The sequence below is a fragment of the Dasypus novemcinctus genome, chromosome 18 (genome assembly GCF_030445035.2).
Source record: "Dasypus novemcinctus isolate mDasNov1 chromosome 18, mDasNov1.1.hap2, whole genome shotgun sequence".
NCBI classification, from domain to species: domain Eukaryota; kingdom Metazoa; phylum Chordata; class Mammalia; order Cingulata; family Dasypodidae; genus Dasypus; species Dasypus novemcinctus.
Window position 1 is genome coordinate 80,323,391 of NC_080690.1, and position 17,465 is coordinate 80,340,855.

General features: G+C 67.6%; 3 protein-coding genes across 3 annotated transcripts; 2 read left to right on the top strand and 1 right to left on the bottom strand.

Annotated features, from left to right (window-relative positions):
• The first annotated feature begins 5,107 nt into the window (after positions 1-5,107).
• Positions 5,108-7,340, top strand: TMEM190 (transmembrane protein 190). The gene is made up of 5 exons (XM_058280848.2): positions 5,108-6,134; positions 6,429-6,464; positions 6,709-6,834; positions 6,915-6,999; positions 7,078-7,340. Exons 1-5 carry the CDS (start codon positions 6,026-6,028, stop codon positions 7,301-7,303), a joined length of 582 nt encoding a protein of 193 aa, XP_058136831.1. The 5' UTR covers positions 5,108-6,025; the 3' UTR covers positions 7,304-7,340.
• A 1,344-nt stretch (positions 7,341-8,684) lies between these two features.
• On the bottom strand, positions 8,685-13,312 carry TMEM238 (transmembrane protein 238). Its single transcript, XM_058280849.2, has 2 exons — positions 12,606-13,312; positions 8,685-8,770 (listed from the first exon to the last, which is right to left on the bottom strand). Exon 1 carries the CDS (start codon positions 13,122-13,124, stop codon positions 12,612-12,614), a length of 513 nt encoding a protein of 170 aa, XP_058136832.1. The 5' UTR covers positions 13,125-13,312; the 3' UTR covers positions 8,685-8,770; positions 12,606-12,611.
• Positions 13,313-14,333: 1,021 nt separating this feature from the next.
• RPL28 (ribosomal protein L28) lies at positions 14,334-16,511 on the top strand. The gene is made up of 5 exons (XM_004455467.5): positions 14,334-14,487; positions 14,811-14,899; positions 14,993-15,116; positions 16,181-16,299; positions 16,387-16,511. Exons 2-5 carry the CDS (start codon positions 14,819-14,821, stop codon positions 16,474-16,476), a joined length of 414 nt encoding a protein of 137 aa, XP_004455524.2. The 5' UTR covers positions 14,334-14,487; positions 14,811-14,818; the 3' UTR covers positions 16,477-16,511.
• Positions 16,512-17,465: the final 954 nt, after the last annotated feature.

A 17,465-nucleotide genomic window follows, 5' to 3' on the forward strand; every position in this document is an offset into this window, starting at 1 on the left:
GGGGCACCAGGCTGTGTCCTCTGCCAGCCCTCACCCGCCACTCCGCCACACCTGCACCAGCCCTTCCCCAGCCCTCACCTGCAGCGCGCCCAGCGCCCCCCGCGCTCATGGCCAGCGTGGGGAGGGTCTCCAGGTGGTGGTCCCCGTCTGCCGGGAACTTGTCTTTCTGGGTGGGGAAGGCAGCAGCAATGAGCGGACCCCGCCCAGCCTCCAGGCTCCCTCCACCCTCCCCAGGCGCCCCAGGCTTCTCTCCCCCTGGGGTCCGACGCCCTCCGGGCAGCGAGCCGCCTCTGCGCCCTGGTCACCCGCGCACTGGGCCCGGGCCCTGCGGCCTCTCACCAGCTGGGCGGCCAGCTGCCGGGTGTCCGCCAGGAGCGAGCGGGTCAGAAGGACGGTGCTGTCCAGCTCGGCCCGAGGGTCCGCGGAGGCCCGCGGGGGCCCGGGGGGCGGCCCGGGGGCAACAGCTCGATCTGGCCACAGGCTCAGCACGACCAGGAGCAGGCGGCAAACACCTGGGGCAGCGGGGGGGACAGAGCGCTCAGGCCCACTGCCGGGTCTGAGGGAGGAGGGCCGGAGGGGCTGAACGGTCTGCGGCCGGAGGGGGCTGGGGGGTCTGGAGTCCGAGCGCGGAGCGCCCGAGGGCTGGTGCCAGGGCCCGGGCGGGCGCCCCTCTCCCACCCCCGCCCGGCAGCCGCCCCGCCCGTCGGAGCAGACGCGGCCCGGGGCGGGTAGACCGGCCGGGCGTCTCCCGTCCGCCCCCGGACGCCGGAATCTGGGCCCCGGGGCGGGGCGTGAGGGGGGAGGCACAGGCCAGAACCTGCCCCCTCCCCCGGCCCCGGGAGCCCGGGCCGGCCTGGGGGCAGGGGAGGCCGCCCGAGACGAGGCCCGCGGCCGGACCCCCGCCCCGCAGCCCCGCGCCCCCGCCCCGGCGGGCCGCGCCGCAGCGCCCGGGAGCAGCCCGGGGCGCACCTGGGCCGCGCTCGGGGCCCGGGGCTCCCGCCGCCCATCCCCCGCCGCCGGCCAATCAGCGCGCGCCGGGCCGCCGCGCTCCCTCCGCACGCCCCCGGCCCGCCCCTGCCGGCTCCCGCCGTCGGCCGGGCCGCAGCTGTCTGGCGGCGCCTCTCCCGCCCGCACGCTGCGCCTTCTCCCTCCCGCCGCCGCCGGGCCGCCGTGCCTCCGTTTCCCCCCCGGGGCCTCCCCGTCGGGCCGCCGCGCCGCCGCCGCCGCGGGCGTCCCCGGCGCCTGGCATCCCCTCCCGGGGTCGGCCCCTCCGTGCCCGCCGGGGCTCCGGGCCCCTGGCCCCGCTGCGCCCTGCGCGGCCGCCCCCGCCTCTGCCCGGCGCCCGGGTCTGCGCAGGGCCCGCGCCGCCGCCCTCGGCCCCGGACCGCCCTGTCGCTGCTGCCGGCTCCCGGCCCCTCCGCGCCGTCTGCTCCCGGCCCTCCCCGCCCCGGTCCCTCCCTGCACCCCCCCTCCACTCCCCATACCCCCCCGCCCCAGGAACTTGAACCAACTTACTGTTCATGTCCCCACAGGGCCCAGGGTTCCCCAGAGCAGGGGGCAGGGAGCCGGGGGCCTTTAACCCTTCCCTGTCCGCCACCGGGGGAGCCCCGCGGGTCAGCTGGGCCGCGGCCTGGGGAGGGGCGGCATGTGCGGGTGCGCGGGTGAGCAGCGAGGGCCGCGGCACTGAGGCAGTGTGTTCGCCTGGGGGGTTATATAGGGGGCCGGGGCGGGCGGGGGGCAGGGTGGCCTGACACATCCTGACTCACACCCTCCCTGCCTGCCTTTTCCATTCAGACGGAGCCGGCGGCCTCGCAGGGCTCAGCGCCTCGCACTCCGAGGAGGGCACGGAAGGAAAAGTTGGAAAAGTTGAAAAGGGAAAGGGGGGGTGGTCGGAGAGGGGCTGGTGAGGTCATGGGCGTCCCCTCCCTCCACCTCCTCGGCTGGCCCAGGCAGACACGCGGCTCAGGAGCGGGGCCCCGCGCGGTGGGGGTCCGAGGGGACCCAGACAGGCGGGGAGACGGGAGGCAGGGGGCCGAGCTGGGAGAGGCAGCCATGGGGCGACAGGGCACCGGGCTGGGCAGCTGTGGGCGTGGGGGAGAGACTCAGATGGAGAGACGGGGCATGGGGACACGGAGAGACGGGGCGCTGGGAGAGAGACCTGGTGACAGGCAGACGGGGCACTGGGACAGAGAGACAGAGACATGGAGAGACGGAGCACTGGGAGAGAGACCCGGTGACAGGCAGACGGGGCACTGGGACAGAAAGACAGAGACATGGAGAGATGGAGCGCTGGGAGAGACCTGGCGACAGGCAGGCGGGGCACTGGGACGGAGAGACAGAGACATGGAGAGACGGAGCACTGGGAGAGAGACCCGGTGACAGGCAGACGGGGCACTGGGACAGAGAGACAGAGACATGGAGAGATGGAGCGCTGGGAGAGACCTGGCGACAGGCAGGCGGGGCACTGGGACAGAGAGACAGAGACATGGAGAGACGGGACACTGGGACGTGGAGGTGGACCGAACCAGGCAGGCGGAGACGCTGGGGCGTGGAGACGCAGGGGTGGAGACGAGGAGACCCGGGCCAGGCAGACCCCGGAGGGGGGCGGCCAGGGCGCTCTCCTGGGGAGGGTGCGGGGAGCAGGGCACGGGGCGCGTGGAGACGCCCGCCCGGAGCAGGGGATGCAGGCACCAAGGCTCTAGAGGAGCAGGAGGCCGAGGAGCTCAGGGCGACAGGGCAGGGGGCCTCAGCAGTAGGGACGGGACCCGACAGCCTTTCTCCATGAAGCAGGTGGAGAGGACAGAACCACACGGAGTGGGCCCCGAGGGGCGTCGGACGCTGGGCAGGCCTTGGGCACCGGCTCCAGCCCCGCGCCTCCAGCTTCCCCCTCTGTGAAATGGGGAGAAGGCAGTAGCTCCCCAGACGCCACCGGGAGGGCACCGTGAGCGCGTTCACGCAGCGCGCAGTCAGGCTCAGCCGCTGTCCTTGCCCCTCAGGTTTATTAACAAATCCAGACAGGCAGACAGACACTGGGAGAGAAGGGGACACTGCGGGAGAGCGCGGGTGACACGGAGACACTGAGGCAGGGACCACAGTCATGGAGGGACTGCAGCTCAGCCCAGGGGCCTGCGACCTGGACGGGGGGCCTTGGAGAGACGTGGACAGGCCGGGGGGCGTGGGGGGTGGTCCCGGAGAGGGGGAGGCGGGAGGGAGGGGCAGGGGAGGCCCCAGGCCTGACAGAAACTGAGGGGTGGCCATGCCAACCGCAGAGCAGACCCCAGCCCCTCTCCCCGACTCTGAGACTGCTGGGCTGGCAGGGGGCTCTGAGGCTTCCCCTCCCCACCCCACCCCCCCGCCACTGTGGGGGGCCGCCTGCTCAGGGCCCCAGGGAGGTGAGGTCACAGCCCCCCAGGTGGGGGATGAGCTCATCCCCTCAGGTGAGAGCGCTCGGTCTGTCATGCCACCCCCTCGAGGGCCCCCCAGGGGCTCTGCCCAGTCCTGACCCCCCCCCACCCCCCAGACCCAGGGCTCCTGACCACTGGGTCCCCGCCCCTCAGGGGGCCTATTTCCGGCTGAGTCAGCGTGGGGGGCCCAAGGCTGCGTCAGTGAGGGGAGAGCTGACGTAGCGCCCCCCAGACCGGTGAGGCCAGCCAAGGTGACTCAGGCCAGCAGCCTGGGGGATGGACTGGCCGGAGGAGATTGGGGCAACGATAGCCTTGTGGCAATGCCAGTCCCCACCAGGACGGGGAGCCAGCAGTCCAGGCCCCAGCCCTCCCCCCTCAGACCGGGAGTCCAGCCCCCAGCCCTCCTCCCTCAGACCCAGGGATCTAGACCCCCAGCCCTCCTCCCTCAGACTGGGAGCCCAGACCCCTAGCCCTCTTCCCTCAGACCGGGAGTCCAGCCCCCAGCCCTCCTTCCTCAGACCCAGGGATCTAGACCCCCAGCCCTCCTCCCTCAGACTGGGAGCCCAGACCCCTAGCCCTCTTCCCTCAGACTGGGAGCTCAGGCCCCCAGCCCTCCTCCCTCAGACAAAGGAGTCCAAGCCTCCAGCCCCTCCTCCCTCAGACCAGGAACCTAGACCCCAGTCCTCCTCCCTCAGACCCAGGAGCTCAGACCCCCTGGCCCTCCTCCCTCAGACCCTGGAGTCCAGGCCCCCAGCTCTCCTCCCTCAGACCGGGAGCTCAGAGCCCCAGCCCTCCTCCATCAGACCCTGGAGTCCAGGCCCCCAGCCCTCCTCCCTCAGACCCTGGAGTCCAGGCCCCCTTCTCCCTCCAGGTCCTAAACCCTGGTTTCAGGAAGGCGCAGAAAAACGTCTCGACACTCTGCAATTTGGGGAGCACTGTGTGGGGAGGGTCTGGGGTTCTGGGAACCAGTCCCATCCTGCCTCTGCCTGCCCTGGGGTGGTGGGTCAGTGTGGCGGCTGAGGTCTCGGCGGGTGGGGTGGAGGGCCTCTGCTCAGGACACCAGGGTGTCCCCGGGGTGGGGACACCAGCCCCTCCTGCGGGCAAGAGGGCGAGACGCGACAGCCAAGGCGAGGAGAGACGGGGAGGCAGGGGATCCCGAGAAGGGCCCGATGACTGTGACACACAGAAACAGCGAGGTGCACAGACCGGGGGTGGGGGGCAGGCAGCAGAGGCTCCCGGGGTCCCCGGGCATGTGTTGGCCCTGGGCGAGGCGGGCCGGGTGTGAGGTCAGCAGGTCCCAGGCTGTGTGTCCGTCTGTCCCTGGGGGGTCCTGTCTGGCCTCTGGGGGGTGACGGGGCAGGCCGGCCACAGAGGCGGCCCAGACCTGTCATTAGCGGTGAGGGCCGTGCCGGCGGCCCCCCCAGCCCAAGCCGCGGCCCAGGGCAGGGCAGCCCCGCCTCCCCACCCCCTCCTTGATCCCTGCGGAATCCCGGGAATTGGGAAGTGGGTCCAGATGATGTTGACACAGGAAACGGGTCAGCAGCTGCACGGCCTCAGCCCCGCAACCCCTCTGACCCCCACCCCCGGCCCCCCACCGAGCCCCCTCTGCCCTGTGTCATCTCTGACGGAGGCAGCCCGGGGCCCACTCAGCACCCACCAGCATGTTTACAGGACACGGGCCGGAGGGACAGGAGGGGGGGCAGGGGTCAGCCGTGTGGGGCTTCCCCAGAAACCGGGGTCCTGGCACCTCCTCCCTCCGACCCTGCAGTCCTGACCCCCCAAATCCCCTCCTCCCTCTAGCACAGGCGCCTGGGTCCCCAGCTCGCTGCTGCCTCACACCCAGAGACGGGCCGCCCGCAGGGGCTCAGGCTCCTTCGGCGCTGCCCGCCAAGTCGGCTGGACGTCCGGAGTGGGCAAACTGGGGGTCAAGGTCCCACCGGGGCCCCCATCCAGCTTCCTCCCCTCGGAAGCCAAGCCCCCCGCCCACTGCTGGGGGAGACCAAAAGGGAAGCTTCAGGATCCCCGGACTGGCCTCTTACTCCACTGAAGGGGGAAACCCAGACCTGGGGAGGGCAGGGGCTCTCTGGAGAGGGGCTCCCACCACTATGACTTCGTCAGGCACCGTCACCCGAATCTCAAACTCCCACCCCCCGCTAAACATCCCCTAGGCAGCAGGCCTGGTGGGACCGGAGACCCCCGAACCCCACAAGTCCCGCCTCGGGTGGGTGAGGGGGTCCCTGGGACGTGCCCCAGCCCCCAGCCCCCGCTTGCTGACCTCTCCCCGGTGGCCAGGGGAGACCTTCCCTCACAATGGGGCTCAGTGAGGCATTCTGAGCCTCAGAGCCCCTCCCTGGTTGCGGGGGGCAGCTCCCAGCAACCCGCTGTCGTGAGCCCGGCGTCTCAGGGTCCTCTCCTGCCCAAGGAGGCGCCTGGGGCCAGCAGCTCCTCACCCTGGAGCCCCCTCCCCAGCCTTCTCCTTCCCACCCAGGCTGCCAAGGGGGCTCTTCCACAGCCTGACCCCCGCCCCTCAAGCCCCCTCCTCCTGGTTGCCAAGGAAGCACCTCCCTAGCAACAGAACCTGGAACCGGGGGGCTGGGCGGGGCGAGCTGGTTGCTGGGGTGATGGCTGTGGAGGCCTCTCCCCACACAGGCCCTGGGGTCTGGGGAGGCAACATGGTGGGTTCTGGGATCCCAGCTTTGGGTCTTCTCCTGCTAATGCAGGGCTCAGTAGGTGAGGGGGCTGCGGAGGGGCTGGGGGCTGAGGATGGGCGGGGGGCTGCGGAGAGAACCGGGGGGCTGTGGAGAAGGTCGCGGGTCTGAGGAAGGGTTGGGGGCTGCAGAGAGTGCTGGGGGTCTGAGGATGGGTGGGGGGGCTGTGGGGAGGGTCAAGGGGCTGTGGAGAGGGTGGGGGCTGAGAAGGCGCTGGGGGTTCTGAGGAGGGGCTGGGGGGCTGCGGAGGGGCCGGGGCTGCGGCAGAGCCCCCAGCCTCCCTGCAGTGCCCAGCGCCCCCCTTTTCCTCTCACAGACGGGAATGGAATCCAGGGATTCTTCTACCCATGGAGTGAGCTGCGACCCTGGGGCCTGAGAGGCCGAGCCCGGGGCTCCTGGGTCTAAGAGGAGGAGGGGGCGGGGGTACCTCGGTCTGAGGGAGGAGGGGGCACCTGGGGCTGCGGGGGGAGGGCTGGGGGCCGGGGCCTCTGGGGCCCGCACCAGACAAGCGCTAGGTGGGCAGCGCCTGGAGCCGGCCCGGACCCCCTGGCTCCGCGGGCTCGGGTCGGACGGAGGCGCCTGCTTGCGGTCCCCAGGCTGCGAGGGGGACGTGTGGGACCGGGAGAGCTGCGGGGGGCAGGCGGCCATCGAGAACCCCAACCTCTGCCTGCGCCTCCGGTGCTGCTACCGCGACGGGGTCTGCTACCACCAGCGGCCGGACGGTGAGTGCGGGGCAGCCGGGGCCCCGGGGCGGGGCGGCCGGGACCCCCGGGCCCCTGTCCTCAACGCCCTCCCCCTGCAGAGACGATGCGGAGGAAGCACATGTGGGCGCTGGGCTGGACGTGCGGCGGGCTCCTGTTCCTCATCTCCAGCGTCTGCCTGTTCTGGCAAGTGGGGCGGGGCGGGGGCCCCCGGGGGCGCCCCCAAAGAGCCGCGTGGGCGCTGAGTGTGTCCCTCCCCTGCAGGTGGGCCAAGCGCCGCGATATGCTGCACGTCCCGGGCTTCCTCCGGGGCAAATGCCACCTGTCCAGGACCGTGTCACTGCTGTCCAAGGACCGCGCCACGGAGAGCGTGGCCCCGACGGTCGCCACCGCGGCCCCCTTGGCAGCCCCGGAGGGCACGGTGGAGCCTTCGGTGCTCACCGAAGGTGGGGAGGGGGAAGAAGAGGGCGGGGAGGAAGAGGAGGACTAGGGCTCCCCAGGCGGGCGCAATACAGCCACAGCTTCTAGCTGCACCGTCTCCTCTCCTCGCTGAGAACAGCCGGCTGGGGGTGGAGGACGTGCGCAGGGCGTGAGTGCGTGGGCCTGGGAGGGGCTCGGGGGAGCCACTGAGGGGACCAGGCCTGATCACCGAGGGCCTAGACAGGGGGTGGTGGGGGGACGGGTCTGGGCCAGAATGAGGGGGTTGGGGGCCTAGGGGAGGGGCCTGGGCTGGCTTGAGGCGGACCTGGGCTGGGGGTGCTGGGTTGAGGGGCCTGGACTGGGGGTGCTGGATTGAGGGACCTGGACTGGGGGTGCTGGGTTGGGGGGCCTGGACTGGGGGTGCTGGGTTGGGGGGCCTGGACTGGGGGTGCTCGATTGAGGGACCTGGACTGGGGGTGCTGGGTTGGGGGGCCTGGACTGGGGGTGCTTGATTGAGGGGCCTGGACTGGGAGTGCTTGATTGAGGGGCCTGGACTGGGGGTGCTGAGTTGAGGGGACTGGACTGGGGGTGCTCGATTGAGGGACCTGAACTGGGGGGGCTTGATTGAGACACCTGGACTGGGGGTGCTCGATTGAGGGGCCTGGACTGGGGGGGCTGGGTTGGGGGGCCTGGACTGGGGGTGCTTGATTGAGGGGCCTGGACTGGGGGTGCTTGATTGAGGGGCCTGGACTGGGGGTGCTGAGTTGAGGGGACTGGACTGGGGGTGCTCGATTGAGGGACCTGAACTGGGGGGGCTTGATTGAGGGACCTGGACTGGGGGTGCTCGATTGAGGGGCCTGGACTGGGGGGGCTGGGTTGAGGGGCCTGGGCTGGGGAGGCTGCATTTGAGGGGTGCTTAGGCTGGGGGCGGCTCAGCCCTCCTAATATGGGGGCACAGCTGCCCACAGTTCCTGTCCACCCACCCTCTGGACCCCCAGAATTTGCCCCCAGTCCCCTGGGCTGTCCCCAGCCAGGGACTGAGCACTGTGGGTCCTGGAGCAGGCCCCTCGAACGGACAGCTGGGCCGGTGCTTCCCCGGACCTGGGCCCCTGCCGACACCCTGAGCCCCCTCCTCAGGCGTCAGCCTGCGGGTCTGAAGCCCCCGCACACCTCCACAGGCACGTCCTCCAGGACTTCTCTGCCCGCCTTGGTGTCTGCCTCTCTGAGGACCCGACTGACACGGGCAGATACGAGGGATGAGCAAGGGGTTCCTGGGCCCGACAGCCTTGCCCCGGGCCCCTTGTAAAGACCAGCACGGCGCTGGGCTCCCGAGGCCCCCTGGCCGCGGGTTTCCTTAGGGCACGGTGGTCCCTCTGGGGGCCTGGCCAGCCGGGGTGGGCAGCGACCTCCCCTCGCCCCGCCCCGCCCTCTCCCAGACAGACACGCAGCGCTGAGGCAGAGCCATTTATCCAGGTAAGGAGCAGAAGGGCCCAGGCAGGCGTGTCCACTGCGTCCGGGTCTTGATGGGCGGAGTCACCTGCAGGAGGGAGGGGGGTCAGCTGCCTCTCTGGGCTCAGAGCTGGGGGTACAGGAGGAGTCCTTGCCTCCTGTGCTACCCCCACACCCACATGCCTGTTGTAGTAATTGGTGTAGTATGAATTCCAAAATACATACTGGACTATGTTTGTAAACCGGACCGTACCTGGGAGTGACTACATTTTGATTAGGGCTTTGACTGGGCCATGTAGTAGGGTGCTGAGTCCCGCCGCTTGGTGGGTGGGACTCACAGGTAAAAGGCATGGCAAAGGACAGTTGGGGGTTTTGATGTTGGAGTTTTGATTTGGGGTTTGATGCTGGAGTCTTGAGCTGAAGCCCTGGGAAGAGAGCACCCGAGCCAGGAAAAGAACACACAGGAAGAGAGATGGCTCCTTAGACAACGGTAGAAACCCCAGGGAGAGAGACAGAGCTGTTCACCTGATAGTCTACAGCTGACCTTGTGGAGAAAACAGAGGAGCTGAGCCCAGAGAGAAGCAAGCCCTGGGAAGGGAGGACCCCAGGAAGCCTGAGCCCTTGCAGACGCCGGCAGCCATCTTGCTCCAACACGTGGAAATAGACTTTGGTGAGGGAGGCAACCTACGTTTATGGTCTGATATCTGTAAGCTCCTACCCCAAATAAATACCCTTTATAAAAGCCAACAGCCTTCTGGTAGTTTGCATCAGCACCCCTTTAGCTGACTAATACACTTGTTCATTTGCCCCCCCACCCCCCAGTCCCTGCAATCCCAGCATGCCTGAGAGACCCAGTTGTGCTAGATGGGAAGGGGGGGACAAGGAGAGGGGGAGGCCCAGATATATAGAAGGAAAGGCAGATGCAGAGCTAGTGAGACAGGTGGAGAGACAGAGCCAGCAACAAAGAGCAAAAATGAAGGGGAGACGGGGAGAAGGTGTAGCTCAGGGCTGAGCACCTGCTACGTATGTACGAGGTCCCGGGTTCAATGCCTGGTCCCTCCTCAAAAAAAATGATGGGGAGAGTCGGGAAGACAAAGTGTGTGTGTGGGGCAACGGGGTCGCCCTCCGTGTCTGCTCCCGTAATTTCAGCCCCAGGGAAGAGGGGGGCCACCCAGGACCTGTGGGCACCCCAGCTACAATTCCAGTACTGGGCCCTCTGTGAGCTGGAAGCCCCTCACCCTCCTCACGAAGGGGGGCAGTTTCCTTCCAAGAGGGGCCCACATCAAGCTGGCCTAGTCCAAGTCTCTGCTGGTGGGCCCAGCAGTGGAGGACACGTAGCCGTGTGGCCCGCTGGGGGCAGGTGGACAGGCCTTCAACCACTGGCGGCTATTTCGGCATTATTTGCCAAATTCTGTGTCAGAGGCCGCTTCCCCTCGTTCATCCTTTCTTAAACGGGGTCCTCATCAGAGCCACAGAACATAGAGTATGATGCGGGTGGCCGTTTCTTCAGTTCTCACGGAACAGTTCAGTGTGTTCCGCGTGCACGCCGAGGGGCATGGGTTCAAGTGTAAAAGCTGTTTTAGAACATTAGGGTTTATTTATTCCACAGAACCCCTATTTGAGAAACTGATTCTGTTGTGAATCCATTTCTTCTTCCGCCCATCCAGGCACAAATCTACCCGAACCTCCTGCTCATCAACCAGGCCATCCATCTACCCATCCCTCATCTATCCATCTATTCGATATATCTATCCACTCACTAATCCATTCACCCAACCACATCTACCCATCCACCAGCCCATCCACCCACCCACCCATATACCAGCCCATCCATCCACTGACCCATACTCCCATCTATCCACTCACCAATACACCCACTCAACCATCTACTAGCCCATCCATCCACCCATCCATCCATTACTCAACCATCCACCAGCCCATCCATCAGTCTATCCATCCACCCATCCATCCACCAGCCCATCTACCCACCCATCCATTGACCAGCCCATCCATCCATCAGCCCATCCAACCATTCACCCATCCATCCACCCATCCATCCACCAGCCCATCCACCCACCCACCCATATACCAGCCCATCCACCCACTGACCCATACTCCCATCTATCCACTCACCAATACACCCACTCAACCATCTACTAGCCCATCCACCCACCCATCCATCCACCCATTACTCAACCATCCACCAGCCCATCCATCAGTCCATCCATCCACCCATCCATCCACCAGCCCATCTACTCACCCATCCATTGACCAGCCCATCCATCCATCAGCCCATCCAACCATTCACCCATCCACCCACCCATCCATCCACCAGCCCATTGTTCCACCTGCCCATCCATCCACCAGCTCATCCATCCACCTGCCCATTCAACCACTCACCCATCCACCTGTGCATCCATCCATCAGCCCATCCATCCAGTCACCCATCCACTAGCCCATCCATCCCCCACCCACCCACCCACTCATCTACCCAATCAGCAACCTCTGATGTCCTGAGTTCATCCTCCTTGCTGGCAATGCTAGGGACAAAGATGAGAACCAAGCCTGCCTCTCAAGGGGCTCCCTGTCAGGATGGGGAGACAGCACCAGATGTGGTACCCAGTGATACCAGCAAGCAATGATGGGGCAACTCGGAAGATACAGAGGCCCAGAGACAGGCAGGGATCTTGACTGGGTCTTAAAGGACGTGGGTTTTCTGGGCAGAGTAGAAACAGGAAGGGCTTTCCTGGGGTAAGGCAGAACACGGACAGTGGTCTTGGTGTGGAAGAGGGGTGGGCTGTGGGCTGAGGGATGGAACAGTAGAGCAGGCAGAAGGGGCCCTATTGTGGGGGTCCACGTCAAGGTGAGTGCTTACACTTAGCCAAGCAGAGGGCAGTGGGTAGCCACAGCCGGGCTTTGAGCGGAGGAGGGCAACCTGGAGTGTGTGCGATTAGGAAAAGGGATGGAAGGGCCGGCCAAGGGACAGAGGAGACGGAATGGCAGCGTCTGCCCTGTGTCTCACACCTCTTGTGTTGCCACCTTCCTGCCTCGGCTGTCGTCCTCACTAGGTCCCCTCTCTCATTAGAGCCCGTGTCAGGAGAATCCCAGCTCCCCCTTACAAGCTGTAGGCCTTTCTGGTCCGGTTTCCTCCACTGAGGGGCAGGGACGGTCAGAGTGGAGGCCACCGAAACCCGGTGGTGGGAGGCGGACACGGGCCCTGCCTGGCAGTGGGCGTGCAGCAAGGCCCCGTGCTGGGGGCTAACCTGGGCTGACTCCCCGTTCCACAGGAGGGGGGCCTCACCGGCCCGCTCCCCAAATCTGCGCACCTCCCTGCCGTCCGCACTCCATCTCCAACCGCTGCGGCTCTGCTTCTCTCAGACTCTCCCTTTGAAATCTCCTCCTCCTCCGGTGCAGTCCCCCGTCCTCTCTCCCACCTTTCATTTGGCTCCTTCTCCCTCTCCCCAGCGTCTCTCCATCTCCCCAGTCTCTCCATCTCTGCCCAGTGAGTCTCCATTTCCCTAGCATCTCTCCATCTCACCAGCGTTTCTCCATCTCTCCCCACTATCTATCTCCCCAGTGTCTCATCTCTCCCGTCTCTCTGCCTCTCACCGCTGTCTCTCCACCTCTTCAGCTCCCCGCTGTCTCTCTCCCCATCTCTCCCCTGTCTCTCCACCTTTCCCACTGTCTTCCCATCTCTCCCCGCATCTCTCATCTCTCCCGGTGTCTCTCATCTCTCCCCAGTGTCTCTCCTCCTCAGCACCTCTCCATCTCTCTTCAGTGTCTCTCCAGCACTCCCTGCTTTGTCTCCATCTCCCCAGCGTCTCTGTCTCCACCTCTCCCCTCCGTTTCTCCACCTTCCCGCGTCTCTGAGTCTCGGTCTGCCCCTCCTTCCCCTCTCCCACCGCCCCCCGCAGCCCCCTCACCTCCGGTCACTCGGTGCCGGCGCCCGCCGCCCCGGGCCCGGCCTCGAGCGTGGCGAGCTGCAGGCGCACGCGGCGGGAGCCGGCGGCCGACGGCGGGGGCGCGCGGGCCGGGCGGCGCGCTCCCGGGGCCCCGGGCCCGCCGCGGGGGCCGGAGGCCGGCGCCGACCAGCGGCGGGACAGCTTGCGCGCCAGGCGGGCGAGCGCCGAGGGCCGCAGGCCGTAGTCGCGCTCGAGCTCCTGGCGCGAGATCTCGATGTTGCCGGTGTACCAGAGGATCCAGCCGAGCAGGCTCAGGAAGACGAGCAGCGCGCCCGAGTAGATGAGCAGGTCGCCGAAGTCGCGGCCGCGCACCTGCAGCTGCGCGAACACGCCGGTCAGCAGCGCCGCCATGCCCGCCACGTCCAGCGCCACGGCCAGCAGCAGCGCCGCCCGGCAGCGCCCCAGGCCGGCCGCGGGCGCGGGCGCGGGCGGGCCCGGCGCTCCGGACACGGGGCCCGGCGAGGCGCCCGCCGCCGCCATGGCCTGCACCTCCGCGGCTGGGCCGGCCGAGAGCGCGCTCCGGGGTGCGGCCGGGCGGGGCGCGCCCGGGGACGGCGCCAGGTGTGCCCGGCGCCCGCCGGTGGCCCGAGCGGGGCGGGGCGCGGCCCGTGGGGACCCGGCGCGCAGGGGGTGCGGCCCGGGACCCCCGCCCCCCCCGGGAGCCCGCGGTCAGAGTCCAGGGGCGCGGCGCGGGCTGCGCGGAGAGCGGCCGCCGGTTCGGCTCAGGGCCGGCCTCCGGGGCGAGGCAGGCGTCGGGCCCCCCAGCTGCGCCGGGACGGGAGAGGCCGCCTCCGAGCCGGGCCCGGAGCGCAGGGTCCTGGAGAACCCCGGGCCCCGAGGCCCCCGCGGTCAGGACCCCCGGGGAGAGCGCAAGGGCGCAGACGGGCGAGGGGAGGCCGCGCGGACGCACGGCTAAGCCCCTGTCGGGGAGGCCAGGGGACCCCGACGGCAGAAAGGCAGCGTCCGGGGCGCGCCGGGCGCACAGGGCAGGCCGGGGCGGGGAGTCCCGGCCCCGAGCCCCCAAGCCCCACCCAGAGCCTCCACTGCCAATCTCTCGTCCCCCCAGCAGCAGCCCGCCCTGTGAGGAAGTGCACGCTCCCCTGGGGCGGCCGGCCTGCAAGAAGGCTCCGTCTACGTTCTCCCCAGACTCCCAGAACTCCCAGAACTGTTTAAGAGTTTGTTTTATTTTCAGGGGACCCTGGGGGAGGGAAGCCGAGGGGCTCAGCCGAAGGGTTCCGAGCGTGGCCGAATGGAGACCGAGTGTTTCCGAGCAGGCCCGAACCGTGCCCAGGCGGATAAGGGCCGGCGGACGCCCCAACGAGGAATGTTTCCGGAGAGTTCCGAAGACGATCGGCCTGCCCTCGGTTCCCTCATCGGGAATAGCCGAGAGCTTACGAAGAAGACCGGAAGCATCCGAAGATTCCGCAACTGGACAACAGTTCCCTCATTCACAAATTCATTCATAAAACAAACGTTTACCGAGAGCCCGTCGTGTGCCGAGCGCTGCGGAATGGGGCTCGGGGGATCCGGGGCCTCTCTAACTGGACCGTTCCGCTCGGAAATCCAGCCGTAGGATTCCGAAAACTTCCAAACCACCCCCGGAACGATGGATTTCCACAACCGAGAATACGCCCTACAGTCTGTAGCCGAAGAGTTTCGAGGATTCCCGACCCGGGCGCATCCGGTCGGCGGAAAGAGCCGAACATCCCCGAGCCCCCGAGGAGGCGGGGCGAGGAGGCTTCCGCCCGCCCGCAGAGGAAGCGGAAACGCGTGCGCGGTATTAGAGGCGTCGCCCCGCCCCCGGCCGGCTTCTTTCCGTCTCCGGCCGCCGCGGGGAGAGGAGGTGAGCGTGGGGCGCTCGTCAGTCCGGCGTGGCCGCCATCTCGTGTTCCCCGCCTGGGTTCCCTCTTTGCTCCCCCAGTCGCCAGGAGGCCTGTGGAGTCGGTCGTTGCCCCCCGCCCCCAGTTCCCCGCAGTTATCGGCAGCCTAAGTTCACCCCGCCGCCGGAGGTCTACCCGCCCGCCGGAGTTCTAGATCTCCGCGCCCAGGGCTTCCCCCGTGCCCCCAGGTTCCCAGACACACGCTTCCCTGGTGTCCGGACGGGGCCCGGTCGCCTGAGGTCGGCCCCTCCGTTTGCGGTCGTTCACGTGGCCCCTTTCTCGGCAGCTGCCGCCATGTCCGCGCATCTGCAGTGGATGGTCGTGCGAAACTGCTCCAGTTTCCTGATCAAGAGAAACAAGCAGACGTACAGCACCGTAAGTGCGGCCCGGGGCGGGGGGGCGGCCCGGGTCCGGTCGCTGGGCCTCCCGGTCGCCTCTTCACGACCCCCAATGACCCGTCCTTTCCAGGAGCCCAATAACCTCAAGGCCCGCAACTCTTTCCGCTACAACGGGTTGATTCACCGCAAGACCGTGGGCGTGGAGCCGGCGGCCGACGGCAAAGGGGTCGTGGTGGTCCTCAAGCGGAGATCGGGTGAGCATGTGCCTGGCCTGGGCCGGGGCGGGAAGTGTTTTCCGTCGCGGCTGCCTTACCAGCCTCGAGACCCCAGGCAGGGTCCCCCTTCTCCTCTACTTTAAAGTGAAGAAACTCTTGGGGCCTGAACTTCCCAGAGGGTGGGGATTCGTGAGGACTGGCTGGAACGTTGGTAACAGGAGCAGGATGTGCTCAGGTGTGGGATGGACACACCCCACAGGCGAGCAAACAGGCAGGTGACCGGCGGCATCAGGACTGAGCAGCTTGAACCCCCGTCTCTATGTGGCCTCAGAAGGCACCTGAGCGGCCCCCTCACACTCCAGCTGTCTGGCACACATGGGCCTTTTGAAGGTCTCCCTTGAGCATCTAGTGGGGGGGATTGAGCCGGGGTTTTCTGTCTCCACGTTTGTCATCTGCTCGGGTGTTTCAGAAGGTCTGTGAGTCTTTCCTAGTCCCTCATGGGGCTGGTTTGGGTTCTGGTCCAGTGTCACATGCTCTTCTGTGCACACAGCAGCGAGAGCCCCCTGGCCTTTGGACCCCTTTCTGGCGACTGGATTTCAAAGCTCCTGTTGCTGTTTTTCGGGTTGTTTAATAGGCGTCTTCCTGGGTTGTAAGGATTTGGACTGGTGTGGGACGGGACATCAGGTTTTGCCCACCTACCAGCTCAGGCAAAGCCAAGGTCGAACCCCCAGATGCTATGTGGTCCTTTGCTCTGGGACCCCGTCAGGGGTGTTCACTGCTGATCCCTGCAGCAGAGCCAGGGCTTGTTCCACAGCGGGCGGCGCTGGGCCCAGGGGGCTCTCCCTGGGCACTGCCCTCCCGGTGGCGTTATCTGCCCAGCGCCTTGCCTGGCCCTCTGTCCCTGGCGCTGTGGAGGCAGGTGGCCCTGTGGCTCCACTGTGCGTGTGGCCTGGGACGAGAGGCTCCCCCTCTGAGGTGGAGGTGTGGAGGTGCTATTTGAGGACGCTAGTCGCCGTGCAGGTGTCTGACAGGCGGGTGGGGGTAGGCGCTGGAGGCCAGCAAAGCCCGGACCACCCGGCTGAACCTGGGCCTGCCCTTCCCAGGCCAGCGCAAGCCGGCCACCTCCTACGTGCGGACCACCATCAACAAGAACGCCAGGGCCACCCTCAGCAGCATCCGGCACATGATCCGCAAGAACAAGTACCGCCCGGACCTGCGCATGGTGAGGGGGGGAGGAAGGGGGCCTGCCCTGGGGGGGCGAGGGGCTGCCCCGGGGGGAGGGGCTGTCTGAGCGGTCACCCGCCCCCAGGCCGCCATCCGCAGAGCCAGTGCCATCCTGCGCAGCCAGAAGCCCGTGATGGTGAAGAGGAAGAGGGCCCGCCCCACCAAGAGCTCCTGAGCCCACCCCCAATAAAGGTGTCCTGCGCTCCTGGATTGCTGGCCTCCTTGTGCGTCTCCCTGCCCCGCGGGTTCTGTGACCAGCGCGCTCTGGTCTCAGGACCGGGCACTGGGCAAGTGGGCGGGCAGGGAGGGCAGGCAGGACTCCCCTGGAGCACCCCACCCGGGCTGCCGGGGCCTGTGGCAAAAGTCCTGGCTGTTGGCGTGCCCCTGGCGCTCTCCTCCCGTCCTGCAGACCTTGAGGCCGGGAAGAGGCCGGTGGGCCAGAGGGCTGCTGGTTAGGTGAGCAGGCGGGTGGGCCCCCACGCCTTGTGGCACGCGGCAAAGCCGCCTGCTGGTCTTCCCGAATGGAGTCTGAATCCTGTGAGGCGTGGGGTCCCGGCGGACTTGGCCAGCTGCAGCCCACAGGAGGCTGGCCCCGGTCAGGAGACCTGCTCTCCCTGGCTGCCCTGGTGACGCGTCTGAGTGGCTGTGGCGGGCCAAGGGGTGCGAGCAGAGCTCTGACCTCTGGTCCAGGCCCTCGGGCCCCTGGCGTGGGGACAGGCCCTCGGTTCGCGAGAGGAGGGTGGGTTCTGGCCTGAAGACAGCTCACAGCCTCCTCTCTGGCCTCTGGTGTCCCCCGGGGTTTCCAGTGTTCCCAGGATTCCAGTGGGATGGGGGGCACTGAAACAGCTGTGCCCTACTCCTGGCCTGATGGCTCGCTCCTCAGCTCCCTGAGCTTTGTCCCTGTCCCTGACACCAGCTGGGGGGCAGGCGGCAGGGCTAGGGTTCTTGGCCAAGAACAGGGCTGGCCCACCTGTCCTGGCTGTCCCCTGCTGTGTGTCCCCCTCGTGCCCCTGCAGCAGTGGGGTCCCAGCCAGCCTTCCCTGCAGCCAGGCTCGGGCTCTACTTGGTGTCACTCGCCACTCCCCAGCCCTGGGCCTTGCTCATCTCTGCCTGGATCGCCTTGACCCCCACCCCCGAGGCCGGCTTCCTTGTTATCCGGATTCT

Bases quoted from the DNA above. Each gene is read 5' to 3' on its own strand.
- TMEM190 (XM_058280848.2), top strand. From the start codon at position 6,026: ATGGCTGTGGAGGCCTCTCCCCACACAGGCCCTGGGGTCTGGGGAGGC. The intron at 6,465-6,708 runs GTGAGCTGCGAC...TGCGGTCCCCAG, and splicing joins GGGATTCTTCTACCCATGGA to GCTGCGAGGGGGACGTGTGG. The intron at 6,835-6,914 runs GTGAGTGCGGGG...CTCCCCCTGCAG, and splicing joins CTACCACCAGCGGCCGGACG to AGACGATGCGGAGGAAGCAC.
- TMEM238 (XM_058280849.2), bottom strand. From the start codon at position 13,124: ATGGCGGCGGCGGGCGCCTCGCCGGGCCCCGTGTCCGGAGCGCCGGGC.
- RPL28 (XM_004455467.5), top strand. From the start codon at position 14,819: ATGTCCGCGCATCTGCAGTGGATGGTCGTGCGAAACTGCTCCAGTTTC. The intron at 15,117-16,180 runs GTGAGCATGTGC...TGCCCTTCCCAG, and splicing joins GGTCCTCAAGCGGAGATCGG to GCCAGCGCAAGCCGGCCACC. The intron at 16,300-16,386 runs GTGAGGGGGGGA...ACCCGCCCCCAG, and splicing joins ACCGCCCGGACCTGCGCATG to GCCGCCATCCGCAGAGCCAG.